At 31.4% G+C, this 20662-nt stretch overlaps 1 protein-coding gene across 1 annotated transcript in view; it reads left to right on the forward strand.

Moving 5' to 3' along the window:
* LOC133188391 (receptor-type tyrosine-protein phosphatase epsilon-like) overlaps nt 1–17372 on the forward strand; it is a 334222-nt gene extending 316850 nt beyond the window's left edge. Inside the window, exons 20-27 of the mRNA XM_061323788.1 lie at nt 10225–10371; nt 10818–10911; nt 11332–11405; nt 11619–11753; nt 13718–13837; nt 14373–14530; nt 16241–16376; nt 17060–17372. Of these exons, the coding sequence (XP_061179772.1) occupies nt 10225–10371; nt 10818–10911; nt 11332–11405; nt 11619–11753; nt 13718–13837; nt 14373–14530; nt 16241–16376; nt 17060–17158 (963 nt within the window). The 3' untranslated portion in view covers nt 17159–17372. The remainder of the gene's footprint in view (nt 1–10224; nt 10372–10817; nt 10912–11331; nt 11406–11618; nt 11754–13717; nt 13838–14372; nt 14531–16240; nt 16377–17059) is intronic.
* Nucleotides 17373–20662: the final 3290 nt, after the last annotated feature.

Genomic DNA, 20662 nt, shown 5'->3' on the forward strand with positions numbered 1-20662 from the left:
TGATAAGCTAAGCCCTAAAGAGGAAACTCGGAAGCTTGATGTAACAGAGGAGTCAACATATTACAACATTGAGACAACAGCTAGGAGTAATGTGGACACTTCCGGTGACATCCCTATTGCAGAATTAGGCAACGTCATTGTATTGAAGAGCAGAAAGGAGTGTAGTGAATTAAAAAAAGAATATGAGGTGAGGAAAATGCATTCATTGTTCTTTTAATTTTCTTCTGAATGATCATTATTTTACAAAGATTCGCATTAAATGTTATTCTTGCAAAATATTTCCAAAAGGTGAAAAAGAATACATTTATGAATTCGTTATGGGTCAAATAATTTATAGCTGCAGGCAAAGGACATCACTATTCGCACTTCAAAATGGCTGCCTAAGTTATGGCATGGTGCACCTTGATAATTTGGAACTGTAAAACAATCATTAAATTTCTAGCTTCCCTCAATAACCTTAGCTTTCAGCTTTATAGCTTTCATAAGTCTGTCGGAAAATGTATTATACAGGTCCTTAACATAAGAGGAAGGGATTTTCCCGAGACAGTTTGTAATTCTGCCATAAGCTGTTTTATTGTGTTATTTAATTCGGCATGGGCTTCAAGTATTCTTTAATTTAATTTTTTACCACATGGTCTCGATAATCATGTGGTTAGTAGACTAGTATTTAATTGTATTGTTTCTTACCATGTTTTTTTTACTAGATTACCTTTATGTACGGGAGCAGTGGCAGACCCAGGAATTTCATAACGGGGGGAGGCGCAGTAGAAGGAAGGGGGGTCGGGGGGCTTCGATGGCAAAGCCCTGGTGAAGATCCGGGGGCGAAGCCCCCGGAAAATGACGAAATCTAACAAATAAGAGGTGTTTTTCCCTTGATTTTACGATAATACAAACAAAATTTCAATAAATCTCATTAAAAAAAAATCAAACGCGGGGGGGGGGGGGGGTGCACGCCCGGCGCGCCGGCGCTGGATCCGCCATTAAAGAGTATTGTTGTCCATCAATATGTACTGTTAAAAAGGAAAATGTGCGGTTAAAACAGGGCAGATGTTGTTTTCCAGTATTTCAGTACATTTCTGCCATTTATATCTCACTGTACATTCTGATATTAAAATATACACAACCAGCCCCAGACTATAAAACTCAGCTGCCATCTAGATGGAGGACCGAAAAGTTGAGCGCTGTACTTTTCTTTGTCGTTTATCAAAATATAAACTTTTACATTTTTACCAATAACTATCTGACTTTCATTACTGAAAAAACCATTTACCACACTCACGATCAATTGTCTAATTTCTCTCCTTGTACCACTTGTAAGTTTTCTTGTCGAATGATTCCTCGGCAACTCCTTATCTGAACTCATGATTTTTTTTTTTTTTTTTGGTAGTTCTTTTTTCTTTATTTTCCTTTCAAATTCTAATGTATATCTGTTTTAGATGATTTTACATCCACAAATAAGACGTCAGTACTGAATTATTTCCCATTTTAACTCATGGTTTTTTTTTTTTATTTTTTTTTATTTTTTATTTTTTTTTTTTTTATTTTTATAAAATCATGTTGACAAACAATACAGCAGACGACAAAAATCTTATGTACACTTTATCAATCTTAGTATCACCTAATCGTGTTGTGTGGCTACCCCGAAGTGTAAGACCAAATGTAAGGACGATCACCCATCTTTTTGTATTCTCTTCTTTTCAAGAGGGGGTGTATTTCAATAAAATAGGAGCATCTTTACTCTGAATATAGCGTTCAGTTCTACTTGAACGTCATGTGCACAGATGGCGAATAATTATGTCCATTGACTGAAATTTAAGGGGGCCGACTGGGGTTTTCATTGCGCAATACTTCGCGCAGCATAGTAAAATAAAGCGTATTTGCTCTTTTAAAGCAACTATTTTTACATAATTTACAAAAATTAACAAATTTAGGAAAACTAAGGTTAAAAAATCTAATTACGTTTTTAAATAACTGATTTTTTAAACGATTTTTCAAATGATGGGTAGATAGACGTCGTAACAGCGTGTTTCTGACGTTATGAATAACCGAAGTTGTTTAAGCGGGGTCATTAATTATGTCATAAAATAAAAAGTATAAAATAGATGCTCTTGAAATTTTAAACACAGGAAATTGAGAATCTCACAATAATTTTTATTTTTTTTTTATGTAAATCTGTGGTATCTGTCATGTTTTGTTGTACTCCATAAAAACAGGAAAATATCACGATTTTTGACATTTTTGAGATGCCCCCTCTGGAAACCAGACGGTAGAATTTTGTGTTTCTTGCAAAAAATGTACAATATAGTATTATCCATCAAATAATATAATTTGAGCAAAAAGTCTATAGTAGCATTTGTATAATTTGCTCCGAAGTGCGAGAAAATGGTATTTTCTTATATAACCCTATAGTAAATGTACCTGTATTTTGAGATGGTCCCTAAAAAATAACCAGACGGTAGATGTTCACTAAACTTGGCATATATACTGAAGTCAATGTAAGGTATATATTGTATAAAATTAAAGAGTTTCTCTATAGTAGTTTTCACACAATAAAACCCCAGTCGGCTCCCTTAAATGTAATTTCTTTATCGATTTTTTAAGAGTACTTTTTTTGTTTCACTTGTTACTCATTTTTATGCTTGGTTTTTAGGCTATTCCCTATGGTGAAGAGGCTCATATACCATGTACAGTAGGGAAACGTCCGGAAAACAAACCGAAAAATAGATTCAAAACAACATTTCCATGTATGTCAAACAATACTTGGCGTAAAAATGTTATGTTAAGGTGCAAATAGATTAGGTTGTTTACTCTTTCGAGGAGACAACTGGAATATTAATGGGGCATATCATATGAATATATATGTTTATACAATAATACAAATATAAGTTCAACTATATGTACATGTATCAGCTGTTAAAACGATGTTGTATTTTACTAAATCTCAACCTCTTTCTTCTTTTGTTTTCCATTTTCTGCCTAAAGCATAAAAAATATGTAAAGCTTGCTTTAATGAAAATTGATGGGAAAAATAGTTGTCTTTGGGTATGTTATAATTTATCAGATATTTTCATTTTTGAAAAAAAAATTTCATAGATGATCACTCACGGATTGTCCTTAAAAATACAGAGTGTGGATACATCAATGCAAATTATATCAAGGTTAGTGTTCAGTAAACCCTTCACTGTGATTCGTTCATATTTCTGTCTTCCTTGAGAAAACTCTTGTTCATCTTTTCAATATATTATTGAATATAAAAATATAGAAAAATATCAAAAATAAGCTTATAAAAATCGATATCTTCAAATCCAAAGTTGATATAATTGTTTGTTTTTCTTTTCCAGAACATGAAGGAAGAAAAAGCATACATTGCATCACAGGGTAAGGCATATCGTATGTATTGTATATGTCCATTGTTATTTTAGGTATGTGGAACTATTGATTAACTCGCAATAAAATAAATATCATGGGCGTAATTTAATTTTATTACTTATCAAACGTTGCTAAATACTTAAAGTTTTAAAATTTCATTTACATCCAGAATTCCTACAGGCATGCGCAACATTCTTTTACCTCTTATAGTTGAATTATTTTTTCAAAGAAAAAACTTATAGCATATATATATATATATATATATATATATATATATATATATATATATATATATATATATATATATATATATATATATATATATACATATATATATATATATATATATATGGACCTTTACGGTAATGGACATTTCACCGTTGTTCCCTTTTACAAACTGTCTACTGAGAGCACAATGGAAAGAAGAGAAAAAGAATAAATAAAATTTCATTTAAAACTATACAGTACGCGGCAGACACTGTTACAAATAACTTTACTGAACAGTATTTAAAAAATATTATCTAGGTCCAAAACCTAACACTGTGGCTTGTCATTGGAAGATGATATGGCAAGAGAACGTCTCCGTGATAGTCATGCTCACTAATCTAATAGAAGGCAATAAGGTAAGATAAACACTAACCTAACAGAAGGTATCAAGCAAGGAAAAACACTAACCTAATAGAATGTAATAAGATAGGGTAAGAGGATTCAGGTAAGGTAATTACTAACTTAAGAGAAGGTATGAAGGTAAAGTAAACAATAACTTAATGGAAGGTATCGAGGTTGGGTAAAACACTAAACTGATAGAACGTATCAAGATAAGGTAAACACTAACCTAACAGATAAACACAAATATAATAGAGGGTATCACGGTAAAAACTAACTTAATAGAAGATATAAAGATAAGGTAAACGCTAGCATAATAGAGGGTATCAAGGTAAATACTAATCAAGATAGGGTAAACATTAACCTGATAGAAGGTATAAGGTAAGGAAACACTAACCTAACATAAGATTGATAGGATAAACACTAATCTAACAGAAGATATAAAGACAGGGTAAACACTAATCTTATAGAGGGTATCAAGGTAAGGTAAACACTAATCAAATAGAAGCTATCAAGGTAGGAGTACACTTAATTAATGGAATGTACCAAGGTAGGGTATACACTAACCTAATTAAATGTTTCAAGGTAACACAAAATTCATAGTAGGTATCAAGGTAGGGTAAAAAATTACTTCACAGAAAGCATAAAGGTAGGGTAAACCATTACCTCATAGAAGGTAGGGTATACCATCCTGGGCATGCTCAAAAATTTTGATACCGATTTTATAATCAATATTGCATGATATACATGTATACTTGATAGTAAATTTAAAGCCTAAGGAGTGTCTTTTTTGTGACAAATGAAGACTTTGTATACAATTTTTAAATCTTAAAAAAACTATGATTAAAAAATTCCAAACTTTTTGAAACGTCTAAAAAGTGAAGAATCATACATTGATCTCAAATTGGATGAATATTACAAGTAGTTAACATGTAAATTAAGACAACTTAGAGTTTAAACGACTTTTCATTCTTTTTTTTTTTATTCTATTATCATGTTTAACAAAATTTTAAAAACAAAATCATATTCATGTACACATTAATATTAATGACACACACACACATGTACGTATACAACAATAAAAACAACTTTTTATTTACAAACATGTAAATATCTGTGTTTCTATCAAAACCTGTATGACTTTTTTTTTTAGAAAAAATGCGAGAAGTATTGGCCTGACTTACAAATGGAAATGATGTCTGATAAAATTAAACTACGACTCCTTCAGGAGAAAATATATGAGTGCTATGTTGTCAGAAGATTAAAAGTAACTAACACAGAGGTAAATAAAAATAAAAGGATGACTGCACTTAACGCCTGTTTTTGGTTCTTTTTCGGTTGCTTCTTTTGCTTTTATATCTAAACTTTATTTCACTTTTGTATGTTTATGAAAGAATCCTGTCAATTTGAAACCAAATTTAAATCTTAAAATGATTTTAGACTGTGATACAATAAAATGATTCAATGTTTTTTGTCCTTAGTGCTTTCCAAATATAGTGAATTTACAGTTAACTGCCCTTGATTGAACATTAGATATGCATGAGAGGTGGAGCTAACATTGTAAAAATGGGTCTTAAATTAGACTTGATAAATAACAATGACATGTTTGAAAAAAAGAACATGATCACTCTTTCCAATCTCCCTCTCCATTCTGAATAGCACAAATACACTTCTGACAAAGGTTTCAAAACGAAACTAACAATATGAGCACGTCAATGTAATTTAAGCAGATTGTATATCAATGTCAAATGACTTAACTTGTTCGAACACAATGTCCTAGTTAGCACAAAACATGCTACCTTACAAGTCACGTGACGGAATTTGGTATTCACAAAGTTACCCGAGGTAGGACATCACGTGGTGAATTATGATATTGAACATGTCACAATCCTTGGTTACAACACAGAGAGCGAGTGTAAGAAGAGGCAGTTTTTTCTCTTTTTAACCATGAGCGCATGTTTGTCTATTAATCTCCTTTTGACACATTATTATTTATGCAAATATACAACTACTGTGAAACGGAGAACAATAAACAAACATGCGCTGACTATGTATAAAGTCAGTAAAAAGTGTGCGTCCTCATTATCGTACGGAGATTCAAAAAATTGTGAAGACCCCTGCCTTTGAAAACAGATTCAAACTTCTTAAATACACACTTTATTAAACGTAATTACATGAAGTTGTAGATTGGATGTTGACCATTCTTGCAATGAAAAGGAAAATGCTTGTTTTGAAAGTTTATTTTGTCGCAAATTTCGCATGTCCTTAAGTGCAGTCATCCTTTGTTCCTTTTTTAACTCAAATGTGCCCTTACTTTTATAATTTTTGAAGCAGTTTATCAATACGTTATTGATAGATTGTTATTTAAAAAATAAACATGATTCATTTTTTAAAGAATCATTGAGTACATGGACTTAAAACAACTGACGATACAGCTTTTCTTAAGAGCCTCTTTGATTTTTCACTTTATAGATATACGCAATTAAGATTTTGTGATGAAGTATTATTTGTTACACCCATCATATCATCGGATATAAAATTTAATTGTTTCCTGTTTGTGTCTAGAAAAACGTATACGGAAATCTGACGATTTACTCTTGAATGATACTCCTATTGAATGACACATTCACATAGCCTTCAAATCTTAAACAAAATAAATGAAATCTAAGTTGAACACAAGGACTTTTAATTGCTATGCATTGTGGATTTTGCACTTACAGTATAGTTGGCCTTATGGATTACGTTTTCGTTTTGAAACTTTTTGAGAACCTCAAAAATTGTGCAGAAATTAGCTATTTAGATGTACCTGGAATACCTTTTAACAAAAGCTTCTTAATAATTAATTATCTTATAGTGTATGTTTATGCCCCCTTAGAATTATTTTTTTTATTGGTCGGTATGTCGGTCGGTCTGTAGACCAAGTATTGTCAGATAAATATCTTGTGAACCCCTTGACAATCATAAAACTTGGTACATTGGTATCCATTATGAAACGAATCTTACTGGTTTTGAGGTCAAAATTGAAGGGTCGAACTACTCTAGATATAAGAAAATATTTCCCGCTCAGTATGTTGAAGAACCTTTTGCTTGGCAACTGATAATCTCTGTACACGTGCTCCCTTTAAAAAGATGGTGGAACTTACTGATTTTGAAATTAAAAGGAATGTTAAGGGTCAAACTGCTCTGGAAATACGAAAAATGTTGTCCACTCGTTAGAACTCTTAGTGTGACAGATATCAACCTTCTCACACTGGTACGTTCTTAAAATTAGATGACTTTTTTGGATGTGAGGTCAAAACGTCAAAGGTACCATGTGCAATAAACATCGTTCACTTAATATCTTGTGCACCTTTTCTTGACAGACAAAAATTTTAATACACTGATAACCCTAAAAAGTAGACGGCATTTCATGATTATGAGGTTACGTGGCAACAGTCACAATACTTTAAACATAAGAAGGTTTTGTCCGCAAGCTATTCTTAGAACTCTTTGCTTAACAGAGATCAAACTTGGTATAGTGTTACCCTCTAAGAAGGGAATAACCCCAACTGATATTGAGGTCTGTTTGGAATCTCCGTTGTTGAACCTGATATAGTTTTAACTATTTTTACAGTCATTTGTTCAAAGTTAATCCTTTTTAATATTATTTCTGCAACATTTATTTTTTTCATTCTTTGACATAGAAAAAAAAAAAACTTTCATATAGATAAAATCCATGGTATTGCATTTTGCTTTTAAGACACGTCATCACTACATGATTATTAAGGGGGACCGACCATCTGATAAGAGAGATAATTTTCCAAGTAAAAAATCTTAATATTACTCATAGTTTTTTTTCTCCAGAGTAATAAATTCTATCTTTTTATGAATTATTTTAAAAATGCGTAAATGTATCAAGTACCACATGTAGAATTTTTATTAGTTTGACATTTTTTTTCCCAATGAAAAAGTGTTTATAAGAAAGATAACTCTTGCTAATGTTTATATTCTTTTCTTATAAACACATACAACATTGTGAATTCTGACTTAGGAAGCAGCGCTTTATTTTGTTTTCTGGTATGATTTTGATAGGTATGGCACTAAATATTATTCTCAGATACATCTCATATTTTTGATTTTATGTTGTGATAATAGATTATTTCTCTTACTATTCTCTGTATTAAAAATGTTTCATATCATAGTCTGACATAAAAATCATTTTTGAAAAAAATAAGCAGCTCTTCAACTGTTCAAACCTCAAACTATTTTTCATTTGAATTTTATGCTATAACCCTTGAGGAAAATCAATGTTGGCAAATTTAACAAGATTGTAAAAGAGCTGAGGGTCAATAGTCCTTAATCTGATTTCTTTCACCTAACATTTTATCAATAGTTAAAACCATCCTGTACTCGTATTGTGACCCAGTTTCACTACACTCAGTGGCCGGATCATGGTGTGCCAGACCCAGTAAGTCTGGCAGTCTTCCAAAAACACGTGAGGCGGATCCAAGAAAAGCACGAAGAGAGCCCACTTCTTGTCCATTGCAGGTCATTTTTTTCAATTATTTCAAATTTACAATAAGAAAAGCAAATTCTCAATAATTTAATCAAATTTACATTCATCTTTTTGAGCATCTCAAAATTATGAGTACATGTTCCTGTTGGTACAATTAGCTTCTTGTTGAATCGGTGAGTCACACCATTCGATCATTTGCAGCGTACGTTAACATTTCATTACCTGTTTGGTACGGCCTGTGTTCTGGGTTGGAATTAAGAATTCTTTTTTTAATTTTCAAGGCATCGTAAATCAAAGATAAAGGACCCATCCCCCTCCAAAAAAAATAAAATAAACAAGTCGTCAGTAAACTAGCTTTAAATGAATTAGTAAAAATATGGTTTGCCGTGAAAGAATTATTTTATAAAAGATTTAAACCTTACAATCTCAGCGAGCAGTTCCAGGGTATCACAGAGATACATGTTTCATGCTGAAGCTTTGTTGTGAAAAAATAATGCTTAGTTGTTGAAAAATGGCTTCTTAAAGTTTAGATAGGGATAAGATAGTAGAGTACGTTAAAAGTAGATTCATATGTACTCATATAATAACTCAAAGACAAAGGAGATGAAGGAAAAGAATATACATGTAAATGTAAAAATATGTGATTAAGACTTTTGAAAAAATCATAATATTAAAGTTTAAATATCTCTTATTTCTCATACTTGCAATCAAATATAGGAGATGGTTTCTATAACGGTGCATAAATCGATCTCCCTGTTCATTTTATCAAAGTGTAAAAAGAATTATTGAATATTTTTATCATTAGTGCCGGGATAGGGAGAACAGGTACTTTTATAGCACTGGACGCTCTGTACCAACACGGTCTAGAGACAGGGACCGTCAATGTACAGAAATATGTCACAATGATGAGGAAAGACAGGATGAGTATGGTCCAGAACTGTGTATGTATCTTTTGAGAGTATTCACTTTTGAATTTCTTCATGTAAAGAGTACCATTCTTCTCTGAATTTAAGTATGCATTTATCAAATGATTAAATTAACCCTAAAAAATCATTTATCTTTGATGAGAATTCTGATTGATTAGATGCGTGAAAAAAAAAATAGGTCACAAAGTTTGAAATATGGATGCTTGGAAAATGTCAGGATTTTTGTTTGTTTAAAAAAATCAATATAGATCAGCAAAATAGTAAGAAAAATTGCTAAAATGGGCGTGGAATGAGTACTATCTTCTTATCTATTATTATTATTATTATTGATTTTTTATTTTATATTGAACGCTAAATAAAACTTGTCTCGACTGATATAACTGATGTAAGTTTAAAGTTTGATTAAATTTAATACAATTTGTCAAGGGTATTTAAGTCATATTGCATGAATTATATGGGAGAATATCTCATATATGTTACGACGAAAATTGCTCTGAATTGGAGTTTTCATTTCTGAATCAAATATACAGTTGAACTTCGGTATCTTGAACACGGATATCTCGAATGCCATATATGTCGAAGTGATTTGGAAGTCCTAACCTTCTTAAGTAATTTCTTAAGTATTTTATCCTCGATATCTCGAACCCTCGGATATCTCAAAGTTTTGCTCGGTCCATCGAGTTCGGGATAACGAGGTTTGACTATATATCTATTTATGGGAATGTTTTAGAAAGGTGATTATTTGTTTTAAAATGTCTCTGTAGATTTTAACAACATGTAAATGCCATTTTTTGTTTAAATTTTCCTTCTGATTTTTTTTATTTCTAGGACCAATATACTGAACTTTATAACGCTCTCCTTGAGTCCTTCAAAGGCGAAAGTAATGTTATGTCCAAGGAAACTTTTATGAATGATGTTAGAGAATTAAGTAACAAAGAGGACCCCAAGCCTAAATGGATACAGACACAGTTTGAGGTAGACAATGAAATAGAATGTTTTCTCATGAAGTCAAGGTATCTTAATTTTGGATAATGCATGTTTAACTGAGCTTTTGACTGTGTCGGACAAAAATCGAAAACAGCTGAGGTCATGTTTGACTTCTGTGAATTCGAATGATCTAAAAAAAAAATTGCATCAACAAAAGTATATAATTATGATCCTTACATGTAGTCATGATCCTTCATCAATGTAACACTGATCAACTCATTTTTTATAAACTGTTTGAAGAGAAAACTTTTAAGATTTTAAAATTCAATCAATGAGTTTCTATGAGAACAAATATTTTTAGGTAATTGTATTGGAAATACTTTGCATCATGTTTAAGCATTATGAAGCTTAATTTCCATTTTGAATGTACTTCCTTTTATTTCAACTCTAAAATTATGTGAATATTTATTGAGTGTATCTTAACTGATTTCTAGACGTTGCAGTCTATCAAGAAATTCTACAATGCCGATGATAAGAAAGAGGGAGCAAAACACAAAGAGCACAATATGACAAGGAATATATTGCCAGGTAATTCCGGATTATGAGCTCAAAACAGGTTTTTTAAGTAGTTCTCTTTAGTTTGTAAGACAGAGGCACCAACCGCATTTATAAATATTTGTGTCTTTTTTTTATATTTTTAATTAAAAAGAATGTTTTCCAGACTTTTGTTATATGCAGATGCTTTTTTATACAAAGTTATGGGAGATACCAAGTGTTCTGATAGGGTTAAACAGGTGTAACCTACATGAATGTAAATATAGAAAGATATTATCAAAACAATATACTTTTTTTTATGTTTATTGACTTCTAATCCTTATCTTAGGAAAGTATGTTGAGAATCAACTTGTAATTATTTCATTAATGTCTCACTTTAGTCTTGCCATAATGAATTAAATTTTCAATTAGCTGATCTGTAATACATATGTATTTATCATGGCTTCATTTCAGTGGATAAGTATCGGGCAATACTTACATCAAATGTATCGAGAAGAAGTAACTATTACAATGCTGTATTTTTGTCAGTGAGTGGAAAATAAGATATCTACATTTTATTTTATCAATTTATTAATTACTTTATTCATTAATATTTATATGGTGCTTTAACCATTAAAAAATATCTTGTAGATTTTTTTTTTTTTTTTTTTTTTTTTGTTTTTTTGTTTTTTTTTTTTTTGTTTTCTTGAAATGAAGTTTGAAGTTAATAAGCATTATTTTTTCAAACTTTTTTATTACAGACATTTACAGATAAGGATATGCTAATTGCCGGCCAGTATCCCCTGTCTGGTAATTCTGTTGACCTGATCCGTCTTCTGTTAGATCATGAATCCAGCATCGTGGTGTTTGTAAACCGTCTCTCAGATGTCCCATCGGTAAAAATGAATATAAATTGAAATGAAACTATCTAACTTTTCTTTATTTAGGTGAATTAAAATATAGACTATAAATTTTAATTTTTAAAAGATGTTTTCTTCCATTATTTTTTTTTAGGTAACCTGAGTCACTCAGGTACCTATTGTAATCTGTTTTCGTCCGTCGTCGTGCGTCGTTCGTCGGTCGTAAACTACTAATAATTCTCAGCTTCTTTTCTTGAACCAGTAAACCAATTTCAACAAATTTTGACATACATGTGTAGCAGTAATGGGTGAAGGGTTATAAATATTGTGAATTCCATGATCCCTGCCTCCCTGGAGCCTTAGGGATGGGGCTAAAACAATGAAAATTAGTGTTAACAAATTAAAAATGAATCTTTGGTTTAAATGAGCAAAGCATTCTAAAAGTTTAATTCTTGCATGTAAAGCAATATAAAAGATTAACATAAAGATTATTTTTCTAACAAATCACCTAGTGTATGAGATGTAAATGTGTTATTACTGTGGTGTCCTGTTTGGAAATGCACAAATTGTTGTCAGGTATACTTATGGAGCCCATAGACTAGTTGTTAAGAGGCTGCAAAAATTTGTTTTCCAGTTTTTCAAAGTGACAAAGTGATAATAGAGAGCTAGGGTGATTAGGGAACATGTTGTAGATTGTGATAAATGGAAAATAGCCACGTACAAATGTAGTATAGCCAACTTAGAAGTGCTCTTAACAAGTATTACCAGGTTGTTTATATAACAAAGAGGCAAGGGTAAGTATCAAGCATAACCAAGTGGCAAGCAGCTAAGTTATTTGTGTAGCCAAGAGACATCATCTCGAGTAAATATACAGGTATCAGAGATTTCTCTTTGTGTTTAATTGTAGCACTAGGCAAGTGACAAAACCATATCTTTATATATTAAATACGTTACACACATGGGCATTGTATATTTTGCATTCATTATCATTCCTGTAAGGCTCAGACAAACCGAGTTCGATCCCAAGGAGATCGTTCAGTCCTCGCACATCACAGGAATTTTTACTTGATTTTCGAATTTCATGAGTAACATAGCTTCATCTCTCAATTAATTTTATTTTATACCTCTATGCATCCTATATAGTGGTGTATTATACATGTACTCATCCTTTCAGCCTCTTTTCTTTAAAAAAAATGTGTTTTTTTTTTTTATCATTGGTCTGACTTCATTGACCATAATTTCTACAACATTTGTGACATTTAACACTCATCCACTAATTTAAAAGAAAATTTGACAAGGATATGCATGTATCTAATAGAGAACAGATTGGATGATATCCCTGCTAGATAGATATATATTTGGTATACCACATACTTTGATACAATGCATTTTGATTTATCAAAAAATAAACATATCGCTTGACACCAAAAAGCAGAATTAAAATATATCTGAATTAGTTAAATTTTACAAAACAGAAAGTTTTTAGGGTGTGTTATACTTGTTCTTAAACAAAAGATAACCCATGAAACTCAAGGGCATATATCAAATGGGGTCTTATAGTTAAGTAAAAATATATTCATAAAGAAGTTGACAACGGATTATAATGATATTAAAATGTAGCTATTTTTGGCATATATTCACATGAATAATAAAATATAAAATTTAATGTATTACAAAACTTAATTAAGACGAATAAAGACATACTTTCATGCTGGGAATTTCCCCTATCCTAAGAATTTTTTAGCATTTCTTTAACAGTTTTGATTTCTCCTGGTAACATGTTCCAATCTTTGATTCCATTATAATGAAATGAAACAGATTGCAAATTTGTCCATTATGTAGAATACCCGGTAATTTTTCCTTTTGTCACTTTAAAAAGGAATCCAAACGTAAGATTTAATCATAAAAAATTTGATTACTTATATAGTACTTGAAAACATTCTATAAAATTTCTTGCACTGGTATTGTTTAATTTTTTTTAAACTAATTCTCTTTGACAGTCAGGTGAATGGTTCACAGAGAAGAAAACAACATTACATCCGTACGAAATAATAAAAGAAGAGATGTTTGATGTTAACCAGACAATTCGGAAGCATAATCTAAAAATTCGTCATTTAGAAGTAAGCTCAGTTAGATATTTCAGATTCGATGATAAGATTGATGCTCTACGTATGTACAATTTCTAAAACGAGGTAAATTATTGACAAATAAGTTGATGAAACAAGAATATCAGCTGTCTCGTTTAAAGTCATCATTTCGTAAGTTCTATGGTCGATACAATGACCTTGTCAGCAAATACAATTTATCATTGAGTCAAATGCTGACTGACTTTTTCATACTAATTGTTAGGCCATTATTTACACACTGAATTGTCGACGGATTTTTCCGTTATTTCCCGATCATGACAAGGAGCACACGGCGGGTGTGACCGGTCGGCAGGGGATGCTCACTCCTCCATGGCACCTGATCCCACCTCTGATGTTTGGAGGTCCGTGTTTGCTCTGCTCCTATTTTGTATTGTATAATGGACTTTTGAGCTTGAATACTGTTCGTTATCTCCATATATTTCATGATCTTAATGTTAAAACTCGAATTACATGTATCCTCATAAATTCTCAATTATATAATTACTTTCATTTTTTTGTTTCTTCTTAGGAAGACTCCTGGCATGCAGTTCATCTATTCGAAATAATGTCTTGGAGAATTAAAGACACTCTGCCATGTGACACCAACGCCATACCTGACGTTATAAGAAATATTCAGATTGAGGTTGAAAGTCAATCTACCAAGACACCAATCACTATTTTATCCAAGTAAGTGGTCCACCTTTCTTCAAATTGAATATTTCTTAGGTCAGAGATATACAAAATGAAGTAATTCATTAAGTCGGTTTAGCTGGTTGACTGATATTAAAGAGTTTTTTTTTTAGTGATATTTTCGTTATTTCCAGTCATCGTGTGCTGATACTTGTATCAAAAGCATATACTCTTGAAAGACGAAAATTTCTGACTCCTCATAATTAACAAATTTTCTTTATACCTGGTTCAGCTCTGCTGAAAGAATTAATTTCAAAAATAGAAATGGTTAAATTTAAAACATGAGAATCAAATTTAGCAATTAAATTTAATTATTGAAATGATAACTCATCATACCTTCTATGAGATTTAGAATGAAAATTATTTTGCGAACAAACAACAAAAACTCTCGTAGTTACACAGCTTTATCAGAATTTTTTAATACCGTTCATGGTACATGTAGCTCAGTCGGTAGAGCTACATGACCTACTTTTGAAAAACTTTAACATTGGCTATAACTTTTGAAAGGTTGATGCTAGGGCTTTCATACTTCACATATTTAATCCTGTTGACAAGACCTTCCTTCGGATACCAACGACTTTGACTCTTTGACCTTTATCATAACCTACGAGTTTGACCTACTTTTGAAAAACTTTAACGTTGGCCATATCTTTTGAACAGTTGGAGCTAGGGCTTTCATTCTTCAGATATGTAATCCTTGTTACAAGACCTTCCTTTAGATACCAACAACTTTGACCCTTTGACCTTGACCTTGGAGTTTGAACTACTTTCAGAAAACTTTAACTTTGGCTATAACTTTTGAACAGTTGGTGCAAGGGCTTTCATTCTTCACAAGTGTAATCCTTGTGACAAGCCCTTCCTTTAGATACCAACAATTATAGCCCACTGACCTTGGAGTTTGACCTATTTTTGGAAAACTTTAACCTTGGCCATTTATTTTGAACACAGTTGGTTTTAGGGCTTTCATACTTCACATATGCAATCCGTGTGACAAGACCTTACTTAGGATACCAACAACTTTGACCCTAAGACCGTGACTTTGGAGTTTGACCTACTTTTGAAAAAAATAAACCTTGGCCATATCTTTTGAACATTTGGTGCTAGGGCTTTCATATTTCACATGTTTATTTCTTGTGAGAAGGCCTTTCCTTGGGAACCATTTATTTTGACCCTGACCTTGATGTCGGACTTACTTCTGAAAAACTTTAACCTTTTCCATATCTTTTCAGTGGTTGCTGCTAGGACTTTCATATTTCACAGGTATATTCCTCGGTACAAGACCTTACTTTGGGTACCAACATATTTGATTTGCATTTGAGAAAGTTTAACCTTCACTATAAGTTGCTATACGTGGGCATCAGTGTTTCACAAACACATCTTTTTTTAATACATATTGAAATGTAATTTTACATTCAAAGAATTAGTTGCATATATCTAGAACATACAAAAGAAACATTTCTTATTATCATCACATGGACCTGGAATAAAGTCATTTTTTTAATATAAGATACATGGAGATTTCTTTCAAGAAGACATCACCGCCCCCCCCCCCCCCCCCATGTTCAAGCTGTGTTGTTTTCTGCCAATGCATGTTTATGATTTAGTCTCAGTTGATTATTATTATGATTATACTACTCATCTGTCTTTACCTCTTTTCCCATTTGTCTTAAATGTACTGAAATGTAAACTTTCATTAATCCATGATAGAGATGGTGCAACGGGATGCGGGATGTTGTGTGGTGTTTATAATGCTGTGCAACAACTTCAACAAGATGATGAAGTTGATTTGTTTACAATAGTCAGGCAGCTACAGAAACGGCGACCCGAAATGATTTCTACTTTAGTAAGTTCTTACTCAAATTATTTGTGACATAAAATATGTAAAAGAAAATACTAAAGAAAAATACGAAAACATTGGTAAATTGTGTGCCTAAGCATGCTAAATTTAAATTAGGTAGATTTCTGGTTGATGCTTTCCTCGTTCCTGCTGAATATGATGTTTGTTTATCTCTCATAAAGTTTGGCATGCTTCAGGGCACAAGCATTGTGCTGTTGAAGCGATCCTTTCTAAACAACAAGATATAAACAGAAGATGAGAAAGGTTGATTTATCTTCTTAAGAAGCACTGTGTCAAAAAACTTAAAAATAGTAAAAGGTCTTTAGATGGAGAATGTGTTCATTTGCTCGAATCATAGTTCGACAAGTGATGATGAATGCATTAGATAGCATTAAAAATTTACAGAGTAGTCTGTTAGTCTAGTGGTCTAATACTGCTTCCTTCAAAATTAGGCATCTACAGACCACAAACAGCAAGAATGATTTTAGCCCAGTCATGCTTTGGTCAATAAGTTATTTTTTGTAAAAAATAAAAAAAAAACAAGAAAAGAAAAATCAAAACAAAAAACAAAACAAAAAAAAAAAAAACAACAAAACATGATTGTAACTTAATATCTCAGTCCACTATTTTTACTTCGTAATCGTATTTCAAATGTATATACCTACAATTTCAATTTTCTTTTATATTAGGAGGAATACGAGTCTTGCTTTATTGCTGCTTCGAATATCTTGTCAGAGAAGTCTTCAGAAGTTTATAGCAACACTGAAACTGTATATGCAAACACATAGGTCTACCACTACTACCAAATTTGTCACCATGTATTTCTCCTTCCAAATGTTCTTCCATTCATTCCAAATGGTGTGGCGCATTCTTTTGAGTAATGTAAAGGAATGGACAGAGAATTACACCTTTTAATTTGAACTTTAAAATCATTATTTATTTGTGTTGTCGATTCATCACTCTTTTTGTCTCTGTGTTGACTGATGTATAATGTTGCTTCAACACTAATTATTTTCATTTTCCCAAAAAAATATAGTATATAACTAAAAGGCACGAAAGATCAGCATACCTTTCTGTACAGAAATTGGCAAAAGTATTATCATTGATATTATTAACAAATGTAATACTCATTTTCATTCTTATGTTGATTGGATATATCCCTTTGAACTGGAAGTTGCCACAGTCTCTTTCATATTTAGATATAAGCTAGAAAAATATAATAATATTAACCTTATCAAAAAACTTTATGATAAACGTTATGACTTCAACATTTCTACTGTCAACTTCCATTATTTATGTAGCAATATACCAACATCACCATTATCACCTGCATATTGAGTTTATGTATCCCAGTTGAATCGTTACCTAAAGGTATGCTCTTTGTGCGAACAATTTATTAAATGAGGCAAACTATTGACAAATAAGTTGATGAAACAAGTATATCAACAACCTTGTTTAAAGTCAACATTTTACAAATTCGTTGGTCGATACAATGACCTTGTAAGTTAATACAATCTATCATTAAGTTGAATGTTGTCTGACGTTTTTCATGGAAAATATTAGGCCATTATTTTCACCATGAATTGTCTACGGATTTTTCGTTTGCCTACTCGTGACAAGAATCTCACGGCGGGTGTAACCGGTGGAAAGGGTATGCTTACTCCTTCATGATACCTGAGTCATCTCTGGTGTGTCTTAGAGGTCCGTGTGTGTTCTGCTCCAAATTCGTATACTTTCAATGCATTTTGAGCTTCATAACTTTCGTTATCTTTTTAAGCATTTTAATATTTAATTATACATATTATTTTCAAAGTTACATGACTGGAACGGAATAGAAGGGATATTATGGCTCTAAATTTAAAAACAAGTTTTAAGAAGGCTCATTACACCCACACCACTTTATTTTAGATTTCATTACAGCACCACTTATCATGAAGATTTCAAATATCAAAAGGGAGGTTAAGATACGATAAATATTTTTTAGTGATTTTATTTTACCTTTTTTCTCGTTTTGATTAATTGTATTATTTCAGGTTTCCTATTGATAGAATTGCAGAAATCTTTATATAAAGTGATGGATGTCATCTTCAAATATGTAAACAAATTGACAACATTTCATTATATTCAAAATAATTTTTATTAGAAAAAAATAATTTTCTCTAAATAAAAGCTAATATGATTATCTTCTTTATCTCTTCATGAATAATTTGCAAAATCGGTTATAAATAGACAGGGAAAGTATGTTATTGAATTACAAGTGACAAAGTGAATGAAAAAAAAATTTAAGGATATGAAAATTCCAATTTAAAAGATAATTTGAGTAAAATGTCTAATTGAAAAAAAATTATCTTTCTTCATTCTCCCAATCTGTAAACACCGTGCAACGTTTATACATCTCAACTTCAGAATGAGACTATAATGTTTAGAGTAAATATATATGATTTAAAAAATAAAGGCAAGTACACAAGTAAACAAGAGTACAGTTATGTCATAGTACAAGTCAATTATTATGTATTTTAACAAGGTTGCTATTCTTAATGATCAATAGGAATACATTTGAAAAAGCTTTAAAATTCTTCTCAAGAACAACAAAGCCATGATTAGTAATGCATCGGAAATATCATAAAAAATTTTTTAAAGAAAAACAAAGCCATAATCAGTCATAATTGTGTGGAAGCATCCTCAAAAAATGTAGATTCAATTTTGTTCAAATCATGACCCCCAGGGGTAGGGTGGGGCTACAATGAGCGATCAAAGATATACATAGGAATATATAGGAAAAAGAATCTGCTGTTGAAGAAAAGAACAAGAAGGGCCATAGCTACTTAGATGAGTATTGTGTCCAATGGGCTTCTTGTTTTGAAATATATTTTTTATCCCAAACGTTTTCTCTTTTATAGCCATCTTTAACATCAATATAACACAAGTTTTTGTTATATTTTATTTTAATTTTTTGAATAAGACAAGTATCACCATGAGTTCTAGCAATACAGAAGTCCTAAATAATAGTGATGTCAAAATTACATTGAAATATTTAACCATTTTCTCGAGGGGGAAAAGTACAAAAAGATCTCTAATAAAGATAAGATATAAAAATCCTTTTCCGTCTGAATCGATTTTTTAAAGAATATATCTTCTGGTTAGGGGAATCCTTTCATGATGCGTCCCCACGTTTGTTCTAACAATGCATTTCAATACAGTGTAAGTAAATTACAGCAAATTAATATTCGATCCCTCAAAGATATTTCAAATGACGCCATCGCGTCATTGAGTAATCATCCCTGTTTTTCCAAAATTTATATTCATTTTTCCTATTCATGTATAGGGTGGATAAACATTTATTTCTTCGTCAAAAAAGTGAAAACATTTTAAAAAACACAGCAATCGAAATTACATGTACCAACACATATATTTTTAAAAATCAGTTCTCATGAGGATCTACCGAAAATAATAAATCTGCCACCATTTTTCATAATCTGCACTAAGCAGTAGAGGAAATCACTTTTACAATAACAACAACTAGTAAAAATGTCTATTACTTAATTATGTAAATACAAATAACGAGATAAGATTAGAGTCTGAAATTTGTACCAAGACAGTCCAATCGGTACATTTCACATCTGTTTAATTTGACTCTTCGTACTTTTGCATATCACTTTTAAACGTTTTCGTATTTTCTTTCGCAATTTGAAGTTAAGTTCATGTCTTCCGGATTTTCAACACTCCTTTCGTAATTCATTGATAGAGTTTCGTATCCATCAGATGAGATTGAGAAAGAGAGATTCCTTTTGTTATTCATTGGCACAGTTTCGTATCCATCAGATGAGATTGAGAACGAGGAACCCGCTTTAACATGATCGTAGGACTCTCTTCTCTCTTCTGTGTAGTTGCACATGACATGAGATTCATTTGTAAGGTTGTGCTGAAAATACATATAAAATGTAGAAAGGACAAAATATACTGAAATGAAATTCGTTTTCAATTCATGATGCCAAGTTTTGTTCTGATGTTAAGATTCCTGGTCCGAATAAAAATTACATGTCAATGTTTGGCCATGTCTAATTTGATAGTGATTTTATTAATCAATATTGAACTCACATATGAGTTTTAGTTATTCATAAATATTTCTCTCTCTCTCTCTCTCTCTCTCTCTCTCTCTCTCTCTCTCTCTCTATATATATATATATATATATATATATATATATATATATATATATAATAACCTTTTTGTCATGTTTTTCTTCATGCAGATTTCCTTTCTTGTTTTTGTTTTCTTCAGTGTTTCGGTTCAA

The sequence above is a fragment of the Saccostrea echinata genome, unplaced genomic scaffold (assembly GCF_033153115.1).
Source record: "Saccostrea echinata isolate AGI-Se365-2 ecotype Australia unplaced genomic scaffold, CSIRO_AGI_Sech_v1 ptg000016l, whole genome shotgun sequence".
NCBI classification, from domain to species: Eukaryota; Metazoa; Mollusca; class Bivalvia; order Ostreida; family Ostreidae; genus Saccostrea; species Saccostrea echinata.